Source organism: Mytilus edulis, chromosome 9 (genome assembly GCF_963676685.1).
Source record: "Mytilus edulis chromosome 9, xbMytEdul2.2, whole genome shotgun sequence".
Taxonomy (NCBI): Eukaryota; Metazoa; Mollusca; class Bivalvia; order Mytilida; family Mytilidae; genus Mytilus; species Mytilus edulis.
Genome location: NC_092352.1, coordinates 33,037,658 through 33,058,270, shown reverse-complemented (window position 1 = coordinate 33,058,270; position 20,613 = coordinate 33,037,658). Strand labels below are relative to the sequence as shown.

The 20,613-nt window shown below is 30.5% G+C and overlaps 2 protein-coding genes across 3 annotated transcripts in view; one reads left to right on the top strand and one right to left on the bottom strand.

Moving 5' to 3' along the window:
• The window catches only part of LOC139488174 (AP-5 complex subunit zeta-1-like), a 33,025-nt gene extending 24,363 nt beyond the window's left edge, over positions 1-8,662 (bottom strand). For both annotated transcript variants that reach the window (XM_071273621.1, XM_071273622.1), the window contains exons 1-8: positions 8,563-8,662; positions 3,532-3,669; positions 2,882-3,077; positions 2,492-2,538; positions 2,086-2,183; positions 1,571-1,735; positions 1,003-1,176; positions 373-410 (exon numbers count right to left, since the gene is read on the bottom strand). In XM_071273621.1, the coding sequence (XP_071129722.1) occupies positions 373-410; positions 1,003-1,176; positions 1,571-1,735; positions 2,086-2,183; positions 2,492-2,538; positions 2,882-3,077; positions 3,532-3,669; positions 8,563-8,603 (897 nt within the window). In that variant the 5' untranslated portion in view covers positions 8,604-8,662. The remainder of the gene's footprint in view (positions 1-372; positions 411-1,002; positions 1,177-1,570; positions 1,736-2,085; positions 2,184-2,491; positions 2,539-2,881; positions 3,078-3,531; positions 3,670-8,562) is intronic.
• Positions 8,663-8,837: 175 nt separating this feature from the next.
• On the top strand, positions 8,838-19,318 carry LOC139488173 (dynein intermediate chain 3, ciliary-like). The gene is made up of 15 exons (XM_071273620.1): positions 8,838-8,970; positions 11,358-11,556; positions 12,013-12,174; positions 12,438-12,556; positions 12,694-12,836; positions 13,381-13,494; positions 13,773-14,035; positions 14,359-14,538; positions 14,870-14,913; positions 15,482-15,617; positions 16,154-16,300; positions 16,967-17,065; positions 17,293-17,451; positions 17,670-17,720; positions 18,940-19,318. Exons 2-15 carry the CDS (start codon positions 11,374-11,376, stop codon positions 18,964-18,966), a joined length of 1,827 nt encoding a protein of 608 aa, XP_071129721.1. The 5' UTR covers positions 8,838-8,970; positions 11,358-11,373; the 3' UTR covers positions 18,967-19,318.
• The last annotated feature ends 1,295 nt before the right edge of the window (positions 19,319-20,613 follow it).

Here is a 20,613-nt window from a genome sequence, read left to right as displayed (position 1 = left end):
ATTATGGACTTTCCGATTGGATTTTCCTCCGAGTTCAGTATTTTTGTGATTTTACTTTTTAGCACTTACACAAATTCCCATATAAAATATGAAGAAGTTGCTTTAGGTTGAAAATCAAGGGTGGTCCATATCATCTCCATAATACTGCCTCCCAAATATTATTGATCTATCATTAGTGGTTCCTATAGAACCTAATTTCAATCTGAACAAATTGTGTATGGTGCTGTTGCAGACTTCTGAACAGCATACTGAAGACACCCCTGTAACCTCGTTGAGGCTAGATTTTAAAAATCTACACAAAATCTTAAAATCCCATTTCTTTTAAACATAAAATTTTAGTAGTAAAATTGTTTTTTGTATTAATATACTCACACTATTCTGAAGTTCAACATCAGATGGAATCTTTGGTTCTGTAAACAAATATGATTGTTTATCCATATTACAAATGTTACTATTTGTTTTAAATTGTAATCAATGAACTTTTATTTCATTAAATAATAGTTTGTGAGAATATCTAAAAAAAAAAAAAGATAATTGCCCTAGACACACATACCAAAAGATTGGGAATGCTACAAATTAAAATATTTATCCAATAAAAAAAACAATTTCAGCTTGATTTTATTTCCATTAGAAATATGCTTCTTGCATGTAACATGGTCTTAAAAATAATTAATTCTCATATTGAAACAGAAACCTCATATTTAATAAGGTACTAAATAATTTGAGCTAACCTTTCTGTAATCCCACATTAACCTCATTGTATGTCCTTTAGTGTTTGTTTCCTAATTTTATATTGTTCTGAAGACACCGCTCTCAGTGGCAGAACATATTGAGCACAATAAAAAAAATCCTTGCCAGGATGTTGTTTTATTTTTTAAAATTACTATTAAGAACTAAATACATTGTTAATAAATCATGCAAATCTCTAGTAAATTGAAGCAAAAAATGAATATCCATGCCCTCCTAAAACAATAACTTTTACTCATTTGTCTACTCACTTACTTCTTTCACATTGGTCTAATATTCTAAAGCAGTAATCAATGGTTTTTCCCACCAGATTGTGGAATATTGTCTTGGCCGTCTCTCTCCCTTCTTCTTTAGAACAATTATAAATCCATTTATACAGAGTTGAAAAACAGAAAATGTTCATCATCTGATCCTCCGTGTAATATTGGCCTAAAATTTAAAAGAAAACAAATGCAACAAGTTATCATCCAATGAAAGGTTGGGTTGATTGAATGACCTTTAATGCAAGGATTTTGGGGTATTTTATCATTAAAGTCGTTTATACTCCTTTATAATTTTAACTTAGAACAGGTTTCTCTGTTATACTATTTAACAAAAGTAATCTGTATTTACATACTTTTTTTTGTCATTTATATTTTTTTCTTGATTGAAGCAACTATTGTAAGTTATATAGATGTTGGATTTTTTTTTACCAATAATAAAATGTTGAAACAAATTGGTTATCTAACTTCAAAGGAATCCAATGTTTTCAGAAGTTACAATGACAGATTGTGGGTGTAACATGACTCTTAAGGTCATGAATATACTCTAAGCAATCTTATACCTATATTCAAAACTGTGAATATGTTTCTACTAGGTGTTCCATCTACCTCTGTAACCATGGTTTGTTCTTTTTTAAATGGATTGATGGTGTATGGATTTGGTGCTTGTTTTAAACTAGCTTTCACCAAAACATCACAGACATAAGCATTCACACTTTCAATTTGTCCTGAAAATAATATAGAAATATCTATTGGATATGGTTAAAAAGTTCAGAAAAGTGAAATAATCTATGAATATATGTGTGTGAAAGACAGAGAAAAAAAAGAATCAATACATAATTCATTCAAGTTTTCACTCTGGCAATAAATTTTATTGGTTCTAAGCTTATCATTTCCAAATAAAGAAAATGATACAATTTACATTAAAATTTAAAGCAAAAAAATCTTTTTGATGACATAATGAAGATATATGTTTTACTTTTATTCTTATAATTTATACACAGTTAACACTAGCTAACACACCAACAATAAATAGTCTCATTTCAGTTCTCAAAATTTCACTAAAATATCTACCTACCTTTCTGTAACATAGATTGATGCTCTAAAGATATAGCTATCAGAAATGACAGCAATTTACTCTGTACATCAAATTCTATATTCTGTGATGACAGCCATCTGTAAAAATTTAAAAACAGTTTATGCTGATTATGGTCAGATATAACTGCAACATAACTAGTAATGAATATATAGAAGTATGGAAGGAGTCGTGCTTTTATTCCTGTTCTTTGTCTTGACAGAGGTCTTGTTGTCATGATAATGTTAGAGCTATAATCATCTGACACAATACCCAATAGTTTTGTCAAAGGAAAGCAGTGAAAGAGATTCCATCAAAATTGAGAAAATTGACAAAAACTATGTAACCTGTAAAAGATTGATTTTTTTATCTTGTAAGTTAACCAAAATTATCAGTCAAATATACCTACTTCTCAATCTTTGGTAATAAACATGTCCAACACTTTTCTTTGTCCCCCTGTAATGAAAACAATTTTACATCAAAAGACAATTGTTTGCAAATTTTCACTGGCTATAAACATAGAAAGCAAATCATTATGTTTTTAGTGATTGAACTTTAACTTCATCAAAAACTACCTTGACCAAAAATTTAACCTGAAGGGGGACAGACGGACAAACAAACGGACGGACGGACAGATGAACAAACAGATGCACAGACCAGAAAACATAATGCCCCTCTTCTATCGTAGGTGGGACATAAAATAATTTAAAGTTAGCCCCTTAAAAAGATTACAATTAAAATTTGCTCCTCCAAATAATTATGACGTCTTGCAAGGCTATTTTAAAAAAAATTCAGTCACCTGAATTAAATATATCAGAGCACAGTTGGCAGCCTCTGTTGCATTATTTTTTATTCCTGTTTCCATTCCTAAATCTTTCTCATCACCAGGTAGAATTCCTGTCAGAATCTTTTGACACAAAAGACATTCTTTGGTTTTTCCTGGGTCCATGGCTTCCACCATATTTACCATAGTTCCTACCAGATTCTTTGTCAAACTGAAAAAAGTTATTTTATTCTTTATTTCTTTCAGCTATAATCAATTTCAAGATCTTATCTAAAGCCTATTGTTTATTAATAATTGTTATATTGTTTGCAATATTGAAAGCTATTTGAAGGTTAGGACAAGAGTGCCAAAGAATCATTAGTGCAATTATAAACAAAAATGTTATAATGTAGTCAAAAATTTATTCATGTATTTTGTGTAGAAATACTTTTTCTTGTAAAAAAAAAAATTGTTATATGCTGTCATGGCTTGTAGAGATCTGAATTAAACATGCACATGAAATTTTGTTTTTAATTTTTAAAAGATGATTGTTGTGACTGACTTTTTTAAACAATCTTAGAAGCTGAACATTTCAGATTTCTTAAAAAAATCCTTCATTTAATTCATGCATTACAATCAAAACAATGTAAGCATGCTCTCACTGTATCTGATCCCTTAGTACTTACCATGGTTGTGTAGAAGATGCATGAATTATAAGATATAGTTTTCTGAGCTGGTTCATACATTCTCCTGACTTCTCTGGATCATACAAATTCTCTAAAATACCACTGCATATTCTGTCTATATCTTCTTGTGATGTTTCTCTGAGGAATTCAAAATTCAAATAAGTAATGAAATATGCTACCTTTATTCAAGATATATGGTCAGTCAAAAAGTACATCACACATCTTTTGTGAAGAGGGTTTTCAAAATAGGTTGTTAAATTTCATAACAGTTTAAATCTTTCTTTTACTGAAGCGCCCATTAACTCAAGGGCCTGTTAACTGAATCGCCAGATCCTTTGATCCGCCGTTAACCAACCATGGTTACCATATCTATAAAAATAGTGTGCAAACATTAATCCACCATTCTGCCTCTGATGAAGGTTCACTGATACTGGTCAGGCTATAAACATCACCAGTTGCAGTCAATTATGTGTATTGACATATACTTTATTTTTATAAATTTACAAAACACGAAAGGCAACCTGTTTACATTTTTAAATGTCATTTATTTCAAAATAATAAAAAAAAACTCATTATCTGTATTTTATAGAGTAACAACAGTAACAGGAGGGTGTTTTCCTTCTGACTTTGTTGTCTTCCCGTTGTTTTCCCAAGTTCTGTGATATTGGACAAGTAACTACACATATAAACATGATGTTTATTGGAAAGACACATATATATATGGTTTAATACAAGAAATATACAGTAAATATACAAATACAGTGGAGGCTAGTCTACTTGTCAATGTAACGGTTCCTAAAGTACAAATTAAGCTAAAGGATGACCGTCTAGTCATTTCAAATCCTCAATGGGACACTGTCCTGAACCCAGTGAGTGACGTCATACTTATAGTTCCTCAGAACAAGGCTCCGTCAGTCCAGATTTCAGGCACATGCAAGAAATAGGAAGTCCTGACAAGAATAATTACATGGCCAGTCTCGGGAGAAAGAGTTACGGAACTATAAATAATACTTAAATTAACCAATTTCCCCAATAGAACCAGAACACACCCGTGAAATCGCGGTAATTTAGAGCTTGGTTGAAAGTATGTATACTGTTGTAGGGAGAAAGTATGTAAAAGATTTTGTGTCTGGAGAATTTCAGTAAAAGAGTTAAAAGAGTTCATGTTAGGAGAATTTCAGTAAAAGAGTTAAAAGAGTTCATGTCTGGAGAATTTAAAAGGTATCAAAATTCATAGGTACTTGGAAACAGTTTCAGCCCTCTCCCTTGTTTCCAAAGTCCGACCGTTATTTATTTTTTCTGTTAAATTCCATTATTTTCACGTCTCTATATTCTATGAACATAAATATCCTATAAATAAAGTGTATTTGCTATTAAGTATCAATTTCAAGTTTCTTCTCATAGGTGATCACTGCTATATTATATAGAGAGTCTTTATCAACCGGATAATTATTGTGCTGTCCCCGAGTACTCTTATGAAATTTATGTGCAAGTTTAAAACCGGAAGTCCTGTTTGACTTAAAAAAGCAAAATTGCGGTCATTTTAAGCTTGTTTGAGAGTATGTTATCTCTTTTATGAAAATTTTTTGTAAAAGATTTTATGTCTCGAGAATTTAACAAATGATGTCAAAAGTCATATAGGTACATGGAGACAGGACAATATTTTTAAGCCCTCTCTCTTTTTTTCAAAGTCTGTTATCATTTTGTGTTCTGTTATATTCTATTATTTTTTGTGTTTCTGTATACTATGAACAGAGACATATATAATACATTATATATAAAAAAAGAAGATGTGGTATGATTACCAATGAGACAACTATCCATAGAAGACCAAAATGACACAGACATTAACAACTATAGGTCATGGTACGGCCTTCAACAATGAGCAAAGCCCATACCGCATAGTCAGCTATAATAGGCCCTGATAAGACAATGTAAAACAATTCAAACGAGAAAACTAACGGCCTTATTAATGTAAAAAAATGAACGAAAAACAAATATGTAACACATAAACAAACGACAACCACTGAATTACAGGCTCCTGACTTGGGACAGGCACATACATAAATAATGTGGCGGGGTTAAACATGTTAGCGGGATCCCAACCCTCCCCCTAACCTGGGACAGTGGTATAACAGTACAACATAAGAACGAACTATAAAAATCAGTTGAAAAAGGCTTAACTCATCAGATGGACAAAAATACAAGTGGACATGGCCGGGTACTTATACATCCCGACACAAAAAGACGCAATGAACAGATCTGAGAGTACTCGCAGTTATCTGACAGCTAGTTCAAAGCCACTAACAACTAATAAAAAAATCATGCATCTAAGACTAAACTATCAATCTGTACACATCCATCATCCAATGGATTTAGTGTAAAGTTGCATAAACAGCCAGAGAAAAACATGACCTTGTGCAATGCCAAGTTACAGGTATCGACAGATTGTAGATCCATGAATATGTATATGTATATAACATTCTAGTAATATTTAGTTAGCTTTTTATTTACTGATAACAAAATCAATATTTATACCAATAAAAACAATATTCAATGATCTAATTACAGTGTTGAATAGGTAACCTTTTAGAATAAGTTTATTTAAAGGAGCGACAAGTTTACATGGATCATTTCTAAATTTCCAGGCACGGTTAACAACATTTCTGTAAAAATGAGGATGTGCTATCCCGTTTGAAATAAGTTTTCTACAGGTTCAACCAACTTCAAAACCAAATCTTTAAATTATATCTATGGAAAAAATTAGTAAAGGTTTTAAGTAATTCATGGTAACGATATTCCTGGTTTAATAATTTACCAGTAATACATAGGTTGCGTTCGTTAAAATCAAAAACGTCACAACAGACTTGGGCATGTCTGTCTCTGATATATAATGTCTCTGCTATTAACATACATATTCATTTTATAAATATTATTAAAGTGTATTTAATTTTCTATTAACTATTAATTCTAAGTTTCTTCTCCATCGCTATCACTGCTATATTATATAGAGTGTCTATATATATTATAGTAGCATTTTAATCATAGTATACAGTACATGCAGATAAACATAAAAATAATTGTCCTGTTCCCGTCCGAGTACTTATGAAAATTAAGTGCAAGTTAAAACCGAGGTATAATAGTAGTGGTTCTTACGATCTAAAAACCACGATATCGACAACACTCTGATGGGCTTATTTATTTTTCATTTTTGTTATCTATCATACGATTGGTTCTTATATTTAAACCGGTAGTCATGTCTGACATAAAAGTCGGTCTGATGACGGAATGAATATCTGGACGCCTTTATTTTCGTTTTTCTACCAAAATAACACAAACTGAATAGTCATAAGAATGGATGACAAATGCGACTATGCATGGTACCTATAGGACACAGAGGCATGATGATCCATTTATTGTGGGAGGAAGAGAAGCGACACACAAAATGAGGTCTTCTGGTTTAATAGTATAGATAAACAAGTAAACAAATTGTCCACCATTACAATATAGCAATAAACTTAATAAATGATTAACAATTTATTCAACATATATTTTATTTCTATTTTATCAATAAATTTATTCAGTCATTGTACTGCATTTGTTTGCACCTGTCCTAAAATAGGAACTTCTTGTTCAGTGGTTGTTAGTTAATATGGATGTGGTTCATAAGTGTTTCTTCTTTTTTATATAAATGAGACTGTTAGTTTTCCTGTTTGAATGGTTTTACAATAGTCTTTTTTGGGACCCTTAATAACTTGCTGTTCCGTGTGAGCCCTCTGTGTGTTGAAATCTGAACTTTGACCTATAATGGTTTATTTTTTCACCTTATGACTTGGATGGAGAGTTGTCTTATTGGCACTAATACCACATCTTCTTATATATCTAATATGAGGCAGGCATTACCTGTGAATGGGGACGAAGTCTATGACTTTTTTTGTGTGTTAAAATGTTAAAAAGAGAAACGGAAATACCGTAACGTTTCCAATTTAGGTTCTGTTGTTAGGAATTTTAGTTGTGACGTTATTTAAGTTATGACGTCATATTCAATGTAAACAAAGAAACGCTGTCATCAGGTAACGTTTTTTTAATAACAAACATTTGTTTTAAAATGAATAAGTATTAGTTCCTTTCTTAGCCTGATAAATATACATTTTATTCAAAGTCTCATGTAAACAAGACCGGAAACGGAAGTAGATTTCTGCGCAGATCCAGAAATTCAAAAACGCAACAATTTTTTTTTCCCGATTTTGAGTTCATTAGTACAATGAAAAATTCCGGAAATTTTCCCCAATTTTTTTTTTTTTTTTTTATTGAATTTTCTACTGTAATAGGGGACTTCATCTCCAGATAAACAAAAATATAAGTTCCAAAATTGTATCCCAAATAATTTGATGCCAAATGCCAAAATGACATGCCGAATTGACTAGGTACCGATTTGACTATTTCTCTTGGTGACGAAATGACAGAGTGCTGCCGAATTGATTTTTTCTCTTTTTCCCGTAAACTTTGACATAAGAATTCAAAAAAATTGACGTCACAATAAAAAAGTGATTGTTGCTTGATGTCAAAAGGTTATTCGGAGGCGATCTAAGGTCATTTGGAAACAAAATTCAGCTAAATACCAAAAGTGTAAATATGTTTATACAACTACAATACTGGTATATCAGTAATGTACCAGTATTGTTGTTTTTAAAATAAAAGTTACAATACTGGTACAAAATTTTAATACCAGTATTGTAAACATATACTAGTATTGCGATCACCAACTACAGGATATTCAACAAATCTAACATGGGTGCCGAATTGACTATATCAAGTGCCGATTTGACCACGTGCCAATTTTACTAGATACCGATTTGACTATACCGAGTGCCGATTTGACTAGAATTCCCCTTATGATGGCTTATCCTCCGCCCCGAAGAAATCAACCAAACAGTTATCTATCTTCTCAAACATTTTTTTTCCATTCTCTCATTGCTAAAAATAACCACAAATAAACGGATCAGATTAATTCAGAAGCCTAAATACAACCTGGCTTGTAAAAAAATATTTTCGATACTGGACAGCGCCATGTTTGTTGACAGGTGCTCTATATTTTACGAATTTGAATACTTAAACAAAACGAATTTAGAATTTCCATATTTTTTTGTTTGTTGTAAACATAAATCTCCTTTTTGCTGATTTAATTTTAAAAAATCTGTTGTATAATATTCATTGAAATAAATGTACATGCTTTATTTCATTTTTTTGCACATCAAACTTATTTAAAAACTTTTAATTCGTTTTTTAAATCATAGTTTTATTTATTTACCTTTTCAAAGCAGACGGAAGTAACGGATGAGCATGACAGTATTAGAGTAACTAATGACAACACATATCTGGCTCTGAAAGAACTGAAGAACATACATATGAACACTAAATAAAAGCAACAATCAACAGGTAAATAATTTAATGAATTTGTGTGCAGTGCACCTTATGGAAGCCTTTTACTGTTGTATTCTAAATATTTGGTCAAAGCATCCTGCGTTTTATAGTATTCAAAAAATGTAAGGCTTGCAGTCATGTCAGTCATCTGCCATGATCTGGTCATGGTGCATGTTGTTGCTTTGACAATAATACTGAACTCCAACGTTTTTAACTATCTACTTTCGTTGTGAACAATAAAGAGAATTCAAGTACATAAAGAAAACAACTTTTGCAAGAGTACAAATATGCCCATGGTAACAACTTTTACATTGACTATTTGATACAGACTAACAGTATTTTGTAATTTGGGCTACATTGTATAGTCGCCGTCAGCTGAAATTCGTAGCGGTTATCGGTAAAAATAATCTAAACTATCAATCGCGTTCACTTGAGATATAGTTTTTCACATTCCATTCATAAATCGCAAAAAGAAAAACCACTACTGACCTACCTTTTAAGTGATCACACTGTAATAATCCTGACCTTCACTTTTTCATAGACGATTTTGAATGGTGGAATCAGCCATTGTTTTTACCGGAAGTGTTTCCGTGGAGTTCAATTTCATAAAATTTGCATAAAGCGCGGGAAACCTTATCACATTAATGAAAGGAACATTTCAGGAAACTGCGTACAGTGACGAATGTCATATGTAAACAAATGATCCTCATAGAAACGAAGATGGCGGAATTACAATGGAAAATATTCTGGAAAATGTGAAGGTCAGGATTATTACAGTGTGATCACTTAAAAGGTAGGTCAGTAGTGGTTTTTGTCGAGCCTTCGACTTTAGTCGAAAAAGCGAGACTAAGCGATCCTACATTCCGTCGTCGTCGGCGGCGTCCACAAATATTCACTCTGTGGTTAAAGTTTTAGAAATTTTAATAACTTTCTTAAACTATACTGAATTTCTACCAAACTTGGACAGAAGCTTGTTTATGATCATAAGAAAGTATCCAGAAGTAAATTTTGTAAAAATAAAATTCCATTTTTTCCGTATTTTACTTATAAATGGACTTAGTTTTTCTGCGAAGAAACATTACATTCACTCTGTGGTTAAAGTTTTTAAAATTTTAATTACTTTCTTAAACTATCCTTGATTTGTACCAAACTTGGACAGAAGCTTGTTTATGATCATAAGATAGTATCAAGAAGAAAATTTTGTAAAAATAAATTTCCACTTTTCCGTATTTTACTTATAAATGGACTTATTTTTTTGGCCAGAAACAAAACATTCACTCTGTGGTTTAAGTTTTTAAAATTTTTATAATGTTCTTAAACTATCCTGGATTTCTACCAAACTTAGACATAAGCTTGTTTCTGATCATAAGATATTATTCAGAAGTAAATTTTGTGAAAAAAAATTCACTTTTTCCGTATTTTACTTATAAATGGACTTAGTTTTTCTTCCAGTTAACATTGCATACAGTCTGCAGTTAAAGTTTATAAAACATTTATTAGATTCATAAACTATCCTGGATTTTTTACCAAACTTGGAAGCTTCTTTCAATCAAACGACAGTATCGAGAGGGAAATTTTTATTGATGTTTTTCCTCATTTTTGTTGAGTCTGCAATTAACAGCAAAAGTAGGCGAGACATTGGGTTCCGTGGAACCCTTACGAATTTTTCTTTTTGCGATTTATGAATGGAATGTGAAAAACTATATCTCGAGTGAACGCGATTGATAGTTTAGATTATTTTTACCGATAACCGCTACGAATTTCAACTGACGGCGACTATACATGTATATGTTTATCTGATGAGCACATCAACATGCTTTTTGGTTAATATTAGATATTCAAAATTCACAGAAATCTTATGCGGCTTCATAATATATAATGAAAAATAACAAGAGAAAGGAATGAGAACCCATGAAGGATTTTTTTCGTTATTTAAGGTCTCTTACTTATGTACATTAGTGGTATAAACCAAAAGCTTTTGCTATCAATGCTCATTTTGGAAGCATATGATCATGATGATTATGCACCTTACATGTCTCACAGTCTCTGCATGATGTGAATAACCAGAATGTGGGACAAGTTGCTCATGAGACAACTTTCAATGTAATGTATTTTTCTTGCAATTTTATATAAATGCTTAAGCATATTGTTTTCTTTTGCTTCCCAACTGTTGAATTAGTCTAAGAATGAAATCGATAGGACTTAGAGGTGAATTCAACTGCACAATTAGGATGGTGACTGTGACTGACATAAACAGTAATTTAATTGTAATATTTTTTTTTATTAAACATTGTACAGATTGAAAAGAAATGTTTGTGTCAATGTCCAATAACAATTTGTGTCTTAGTCTTTGTTAGACATTGCATTAAATTTTTTTTTCTAAAGCAAACTTTATTCTTCAGAGCATAACACAACAAAATGGAGATACAGTATGTATACACGAAGAAGAGGTCTGAATTTGGCCGACAATGTAACTTCTCCGACAGACCAGCAGAACTTCATGTTGATATTGCACCAAATCCATCTATTGCACAGGAATATATTGAAAGAAATCCTGTTGACATTGGAATACAATGTGTCCAGGAAATGTCAGAGCATGAGGTAATATTTATTCAGGTTATTTAAGGTTATTTAAAAAACTTAAAATTTTTATTTCCAAATGGCACATAATTTATGGGTTTCTTTGGATAAAGGCCATAATAGATGCCTAATGGTCTTTGAAAGTTGGGATGTATATAATTTTGGGGAAAAGAATGTATCATTATTTCTTATATAAATCATAACTTTTAAAGGAACATTTTTTTCCTGGAAAAAAAGCTTTTATGTAATACATATAGTAAAAAAAAATATTAAACAAAAGAGGAGAAGAAAATAAAATACATTTTATTGTTCAATTTTTAGATTTAAAGATGTTTGTTGGAAATAATTTATAACAGGAGTTGGATCCAGGACATTGTGTAGTATAAGTTTTGGTGCACCAAAGGAAACTTGTATGTTCTATACTTATAGACTGGAGTCTCTTTTAGGTACTTATGAAAGTTTTCACATAAATTGTAGATTAACACAGAAAGATTTGAGACAGGATCACGGGGTATAAACCACACAGAAGGAGGTTGGCCAAAAGATGTTAATCCTGCTGAAGTAGAACAAGTCAGCAGATACAGAAAGAAAGTGGAAAAAGATGAAATGTATATCAACACAATTCAACAACTTGGAAGTGTAAGTTCTAATATGGGAAAGCTTCTATATGTGAAAAAAGATGTGAGAAAAAAAAAATATATTCTCTTCAAATATATTGAATGTTAGAATATTTGATGCTAAACACAAACATGAATGTATTATTGTATACCCAATATCATTTATTTTCTTTTAATTAACCAATGATTGAATCAATCACATGTTGGAAAAAAAACTATATGTACGTATTCATACCAAGATGAAGTCATGAGGAAAAATCTGATAATTTATTTTTGTTTTTTCAGATTATGGAAAGCAGAATCAAACAGAATAATGCAATAGATATATATGAAGAATATTTTGAAGATATAGAAGGAGATTTAGTGGATGAAACACCCTCAGCAAAGACTATCAATGTATTCAGGTAAACATCTTACAATACATTTGCTATTCATTACTTAAAAAATACCCACTTTGCAAATTTTGTGTTTTTTTATAAAGTACCTCTGTAAACTAAAAATCAAACATCTTGTTAATCCGTATTTGATGATTTTTCTTCAGAGATCCAAATGAAATCAAACGTACAGCAACACATATGTCCTGGTTTCCTGATGGACCAAAGAAACTGGCTGTGGCTTACTGTAACTTGGAATTCCAAGGATCATCACCAGATACCAGTATGGAGTCTTATATCTGGGATGTTGGTAAGTGTGAACAAATATATGTCTATTGTTGCTTATCTGATGTTCAGAAAACATGGAAAAACAGAATTCTCTGATGTAGAGCTTCATTACATTGCACAGAAATAGGTTGATAAAGAATTGTCCTTTAATTATTAATTAGAATACATCAAAGGGGTCACTTAGTATATAAAGAATTAAGCTCATGTCTACTGCAGTGCACTGGTTTGTTGAAAATGGTACTTTGCCAATGTTATCATCAATTTATTGTTATGCATTCTGAACCAAAGCCAAATTGAAGAAAAACTTCAATATTATTTAATCTATATTTCATATATATTTACATACAATTTACAAATGAATTGGTTTTCAAATCAGACATTAATTTACAATTTTTCTGGACTTTTTATGTATTTAAAAAAAAACCAGATACTGTAATCAACTTTTACCCCCTATTCTCCAGATATGTATTTACATGATTAAGTTCATTATATAAATAAGTATCATAACTCTTCTTCGATAGGCTTATTCTCTATTCAAATATCACACTTATATATTCTCATTTCAGAAAATCCAAACAAACCAGAAATGGTACTGAAGCCTGTTTCACCATTAGTATGTCTTGAATATAATCCAAAAGATTCTCATATATTACTTGGTGGTTGTTACAATGGTCAGATAGGTAAGTTGATTTATGGATCTCCAATTTTTATTAATTGGTGGAAAAAAATGTATACATAGTTTTTGAAAAAATGAGATCTATTCTTGTGAAACTCTGACGCAATAAAATAAATGAAACAATCAGAAACAATGTAGAATTTTATCAGCATTGTAGATAGAAAGCATGAAATTATTCTTATATTTTATTGTTTATTTACTTAATTTTACTTCATATGTACACCTATATATATCCTTTCTTTTCTTTGAAATAAGAATACATTTTGAGACTTACTTTTTCAGCTTATTGGGATACAAGGAAAGGATCACAACCAGTAGAAATATCACCTATTGAACAAAGTCATCGAGATCCTGCATACAAAACCATCTGGATCCAGTCTAAAACAGGAACAGAGTGCTTCTCAGCATCATCTGATGGTCAAGTGTTATGGTGGGACATCAGGAAAATGGGAGAACCAACAGAAAAATTATACTTAGACCCTACAAAGAAACAAGATCCAACAAAAGCAATGGGAGCTATGTCATTAGAATATGAACCTACAATGGTATGTGCATCATGTTGTGAAGAATAATACCTCTGTCTTCCTGATAGACAAAAAATTTGGTTTTATCAAGGTTACTGAAATAATGAGATCATAAAAAAAAAATTATCCTGCTGATGGATAACATTTAAAATCACAAACCTCTCACTTGTAGGACAGTTGCATAAAATACATGTTTCTTTATAATGTAATATTCTGTCGGTTATAAATATTTTTAGTATTTAATAGGATTCTGACACCAAAAGAAGAAAATATACCATTTTTTACCATTATAACAACAGTAGTTTTACAAATGGGAGATAACTCATACATTATTTATTTTACAGCCAACTAAATTTATGGTAGGATGTGAACAAGGAACAATAATGTCATGTAACAGAAAAGCCAAAACACCAGCAGAGAAAATAGTAGCTCAATATAACGGTCATCTTGGTCCAGTATACTCATTACAACGTAATCCATTCTTCCCTAAAAACTTCCTCAGTGTTGGAGATTGGAAAGCAAGGGTATGTTATAGTTCCCATTAATGACTTCAGATTGTGCTTAAGAAAGCCATAAGATGATTATTTAAATTTTGTTTTGATTGCAAATATGTTCAGTAGAGATGGGTTGTTGCCCTTAAAATGTCAAAGAACTTTGTAAAGTTGTGATTATCTTTTATATATTTTCTTTCCTTTTAATATAATTTTATTGTTATAATTACTTTTGAATTTATTTGATGATTTTGATGTTGAATTCTTAAAGTAATGAGAATAATCAAGCTATATATTTCAGTGTTTCTAATAAAATTGCAAATCGACATATTTGTAATTGCATGTTTTTGTGTTGTTATTATAGATTTGGTCAGAAGATATTAGAGAATCATCAATCATGTGGACAAAGTATGTTTAAATAATAGGACTCATTGATATATTTTAATCCATTCTGTTTTGTTAAAAGTTGTGTTATAGAGATAATGCCAGAATGTGCAAGTTTAAAAATAACTTTTTTATTATAGGCTGTGCCTAGATTGCAATTATAGAATAGAGAATGGAAAAGGGAATGTGTCAAAGAGACAACAAATCCTCCAAAGAACAGAAAAATTAATTACATATTGACATTGTTTTAAAAACTATGGAATACTAACAGAAGTCAATAATATGGGCTTGCATAAAATCTTGTAGAAGATTATCTTGTGCACAAAAAAATCATCTTATATTTTTATGGTTTACATCCTGTTACTCTAGAAAAAGTTCATTCCAAATCTTTCAAAAACTCAAGGGAGCTAACTGTTATTAATCCTAACAATTGTTAAGTAAATTGATCCAGACATGCTTGAGCTTGAGTGCAACATTTGCAAAACTGTCATAACTCTGACTGGTTCATAATTAATGTTAAAGTAGACATATTTTTAATTGAAATGAGGAATACTTATAAGAACAAAAACATTGACTGATTTCTTCATTACAGACAATACCAATCATACCTTACCGACGGCTGTTGGAGTCCTGTCAGACCCTCTGTGTTCTTTATTACTAAGATGGATGGTACATTGGATGTATGGGATATTATCTTTAAACAGAATGATCCTACACTCAGTTTACAGGTGAGCATTCATTAAGCAGATAGGCTCAACCATATAACAGTTAAATGGTCATTATCTGTTCAACTACTTCAAGGTTAATAATGATAGGAATTTGAAACATCCATTTTGATATATGTAGAGCAAAAGAGGTATTCAGTTTTTCTTAATGTCCTCACTAGTGATAATGAAAATGAGGGTGTATTAAACATTCATTGTATACCTCTATTCTAAGCAAGCTGGTATCAAAACTCCCTTGAAACAACTAAGGGATTTCTATGAATTTCATTTACTATGGGTTCTATTTCCCATGAGAATTCCGCAAGGGGCCTACTGGGAAGTAAGTATCAAATGAAGAAAAGCCTCAATTTTATACTGTACAATTTTAAATTATAGCATGACTTTGAAAAGCAACTAAAATAAGAGGGTGCTTTAATGAAAAAGATTTGAATAAATATAGAAAACCCTATATCTGAATTAATCTTTTTATTAAAGTTGAATATTTATGTGTTTCTATTTTAGTTTTTGTTTTAGTTGAATATAATGATCTTTCTTTACAGGTTTGTGATGAGCCTCTCCATAGTATACGTGTACAAGAACAAGGCAGATTGGTGTCGTGTGGATCACACTCAGGAACAACGACATTGTTAGAACTATCAGACAGTTTATATTCATTACAGAGAAATGAAAAGAATTTAGTTACTGCAGTTAGTATAATTTTTTTTTATCATAATTAGGAACATTTATAACTGAGACCAATAACAAGAGCGAAAGTGTGATTAGTGTGGTTCCTGTAAATGTGGTAGTAAAAAATATGTAGATTATTATAAGTAGCTTTAAGCTGTGAATTTAAAAGACTGAAGTTTAAATTTATGCATTATTTAAAATACAAATTGATTTCTGAATGTTAAACTTTTAGTTTTCTTATTATGAATTCTTGATGCAGTTGTTAATATTATTCATGTACATTATATCATGAGTTATCGTTGTGAAAAAAAGAGGTACTTTAATTCCATGTATTTTGGTATTATCCTTAGATGAACCACAATTTTCAGGAAAGTATTTTTGAAGTTGGGGTGCTTATATTTTGTTATGAAATTTATCAGCAAAGCATCTGAAAAATAATTGACCAATTGATAACATAAGACAAATATATTATTTCAAAGTCGGTATAAAATTATTTTAAAGTCGGTATAATTGTTTTTGGAAAAACTTTTCCTCTGACAGCAGATTTTATAGATATAAAACAAAAAATATAGGAAATGTCTGAGGTGGGATTCAGTGTATAATAGATCTTTTGTATGTTTTTTTTGTGACTTATACCCTGATATAATAATTTGATTTTCACTATTTTTTGTTTTGTTTTCTTCTAGATGTTTGAAAGAGAAACAAGAAGAGAAAAGATCCTAGATGCAAGACACAGAGAAATGAAATTGAAAGAAAGATCAAAGAGTTCAGCAGACAAAGATAAGGTAATGCTTTTGAAGTAGTTGATCTTTAGGTATCTCAACACTAACAATTGTTTTACAAATTTCATATCTATATAATTGAAGTTTAAATGCAAAAGCTGTTCCAGATTGTGAAAATACATATATGTGTTACTGATTGGGTTTATGTATTGAAACAGTTGTTCTAATTCAGATTAGAAAAATCATCAAAAGGATTAACTTGGTATTTTTATTATCATTTGCTATTTTAGGATGAAGGTGAACCTAAAGGTGAAGGGGAAGAATATAATGAAGAGGACTTGTATACAAAGGCAGAAAAAGAATTCTATAAAATCATTGAAGAAGAAAAGAAATTACATGAGAGACGACAAGCGACAAAAGACGACATGGACAAGGGAGACAAGGGAAAGGTTGGTTTATTCTCATACCTGAAGATTCTCATTTTAAAAATGTCCTTTTTTGATTGGTACCTAGTTAATTTGAGATTTGTAAAAAAAAACAAGATTCAGATACTATTGGTTTTTTTATAACCCCACTTTTAAAAATTAAACAAAGGACCTTAGTTTTTAAATTTTTTATAATTGTTTTAATTAATACTTAAATTAATATAATTATTTTTTTCTTTTAGCAATCACCAATCCAAGAAGAAGAGGGTGAAGAAAAGGCAAATGGACAACCTGTAAGTTTTATGTGCCTGAAGGGGAGACAATTTTGACATAATTTATATTGCATACTTTTTAAAGTAAGAGAGAAGGTACAAGTTTAACTCTGCCACATGTTTATGTGCCTTTCAGTAAAAGTCAAATGTTGTTTTTTGGTTTTGATTTTGGTATTCATGGCAGATTTTTGTAGTCTTATAATCATTATTTAATCACATTTTGTTAAGACTCTCACCAGGCAATTTTAGGATTGATGTATTGTAGACACATGTCTGTTATTAAAAATCTTATGTTGACATTATAATCATAGAATATGAACACTACAAGTCAACGACATACAAATGACTATCTGCATTTTAATATTCTTCCAATGATTTATTTATTAAATAGACTAATGGTTCAGGAGGGTCTCAAAAATATGAAGGATACCCTTAAACTGTAAGATCGTGTTTATGAACATTCATATAAAAGCACTTTAGTATGGAGCATGGTACACAACAATGCATTAGCACTATCTATAAGGAAAGGGCTTTATTTATGGTGATTGTCAAAAATGTGTTTTTTCTTTGGTGTCACAGTGGCAAAATAAAAAAATCTGCAAGGAAATTTCTGTTTTATAAATAAATTTTGTTTGCTTTATGTTTTTTAGATTTCACTACTAGTAGATTGTACAGGCAAAATAAATTACAATATATCATTAAAAAAAAGAGTAAAAATAGTATTCCTTAATTGAATGGTTGCTTTTGTCAAAGTATTGTAATTGGAAAATTATGATCATCATATAGATTTGCATGTTTATGGTTTTATCTTGAAATTTTAGAATAGAATAGATTAAGTTTTTTACGTGCATTTATTACCCTTTAAACTATATTGTACCTTGAACTCTAGTGACATACATCTTTTTGTCAATCAAGACATTTCAATTTGAAAAAATTTAAACGTGAGACTAGTCAACATTTATAAAGAAAAGAGCATTGTGGACATGCGCAATAATCAATTTTAGTTGTTTTTTTAATCAATTCGACACCTCTTTTATGGTAACCTGTGAAAAAGTGGTCTTTCTTTGCTGACACAGTGGCAAAACAGATGAATTTTAACTGATGAACAAGTAAACCTCATTTATTTGAAAATTAATCAATTAATCAAGAGAAGTATCTATTGGCTTTATTAGATTTAAAAAAAATCCCAAGTTTATGATGTTTTATTGTATAGATAATGAGTGTGTTTCTTTCATTACAGGAAAAAGAAGAAGGAAAGAAAGATTAGTTTATCTAACATAAGACATCTTAAAAGAGGCTAAACAAAGTGACCTAGACATTATGACAACTACGATAGCATTTAGTTTTGTTTTCGTTTTGGATTAGATGCTGAATATCATATGTAATTACAACACAAATTTGAAGTGCCATTCATGAATTTAAGAGAAACCATGTTTTTAAAAACTATAAGCATTTACAGGAAATGAAATGTGCTACGTTATTAATAGCCTTATAAAGAACATAATTATTTATTGAACATTAGTGGTTTTTACTTTATTGTGATTCCATCTTATTTATAATTGTTAACAGACAATACACTTTTTATATTTGTTATAACAAATAAATTACATGAAACAATATATTTTTGTATACATACTTCTTCAAGTAGTCTATTAATGCTCCTGGAATATTCATACATCATTGATGGAAGTCACAGACAACAGGGTATGAGGATCTCAAGTTCAAGCAGCATTTCAATGAATGTATATTCTTTTTATAAAATTTAGAATGGAAATGGGGAATGTGTCAAAGATGAATGAATGGCATAAAAAGTATTCAGTTCCTTGAGATCTTTCAAAGAATTAATTGTTGGCCTGTAATGAACAGCAAAAAGTTTAAAATATATTTTATTGTTTTTCCTCTCTGTTTTTAATGTCACCAAATTCTCTATCTTTTATTTTTCCAATGATAGATTTATAAAAATGAGTGTTGAGTTAAAAAAAAATATAATTAAACACTGCTATATGTAAGAGTGACGGCATGAACTTGAAAACCTAATCAATGGTTGTCTGTTTTAACATCTAGTGTTATTTGTTCTTTAATTTCAGTTTTGTAGTCTTGAAATTTATATACGGTTTGTCCTGAATCGTGACGCTTCAGACCCTGACATATGGAATAGTAAACTGAAGATTACATCTTATGTTTTATTTTCTATGTGGTTTTATGAGGCTTTTCTACCTCAGGCATAGATAACCTTAGCTGTATTTGGCAAAACTTTTAGGAATTTTGGTTCTCAATGCTCTTCAACTTCGTACTTTATTTGGCCTTTTTAACTTTTTTGGATTCAAGCGTCACTGTCACTGGTGAGTCTTTTGTAGACGAAACATGCGTCTGGCGTATATACTAAATTTAGTTCTGGTATCTATGATGAGTTTATTTATTGTATTGCTGTCCCATTGACATAAACACACCACATTTTGATTTGAAAGCTCACCAGAATAACTGCTGTCACTTGATGTTTGTCATCAACCCTTACAGCTTCTGAAACAAGTTGGCAAGTCAGGATAGAAATAAGCCTGAATTATCCTTAGAATATTTTTGTTGACAATGTCTGATGATCCCAGCTACTAACTAACAAAGCCACCATGGCTTAAAATGAAAGAAAGGTGTCAAATGGAAGTATTGTCTAATATCTTGAAAATTATAACAGAAAAAGAAAATCTAGCACAATAGAAAAAAAGTTTGCAGAATGTCAAGATGTACCATCTGTCCATCTGTATCAAAATAGTAGGATAATTTCTTGAGCAAATTATTTTCTTATAAAGATTTTTCTCATATTTTTCAAATGTGGCAGCTATCTTGAATATATAATAGATAAAGAAAAGAACAAAAATTAAAATAAAAGAGGATCAACTACACAAAATGTACAAATAAT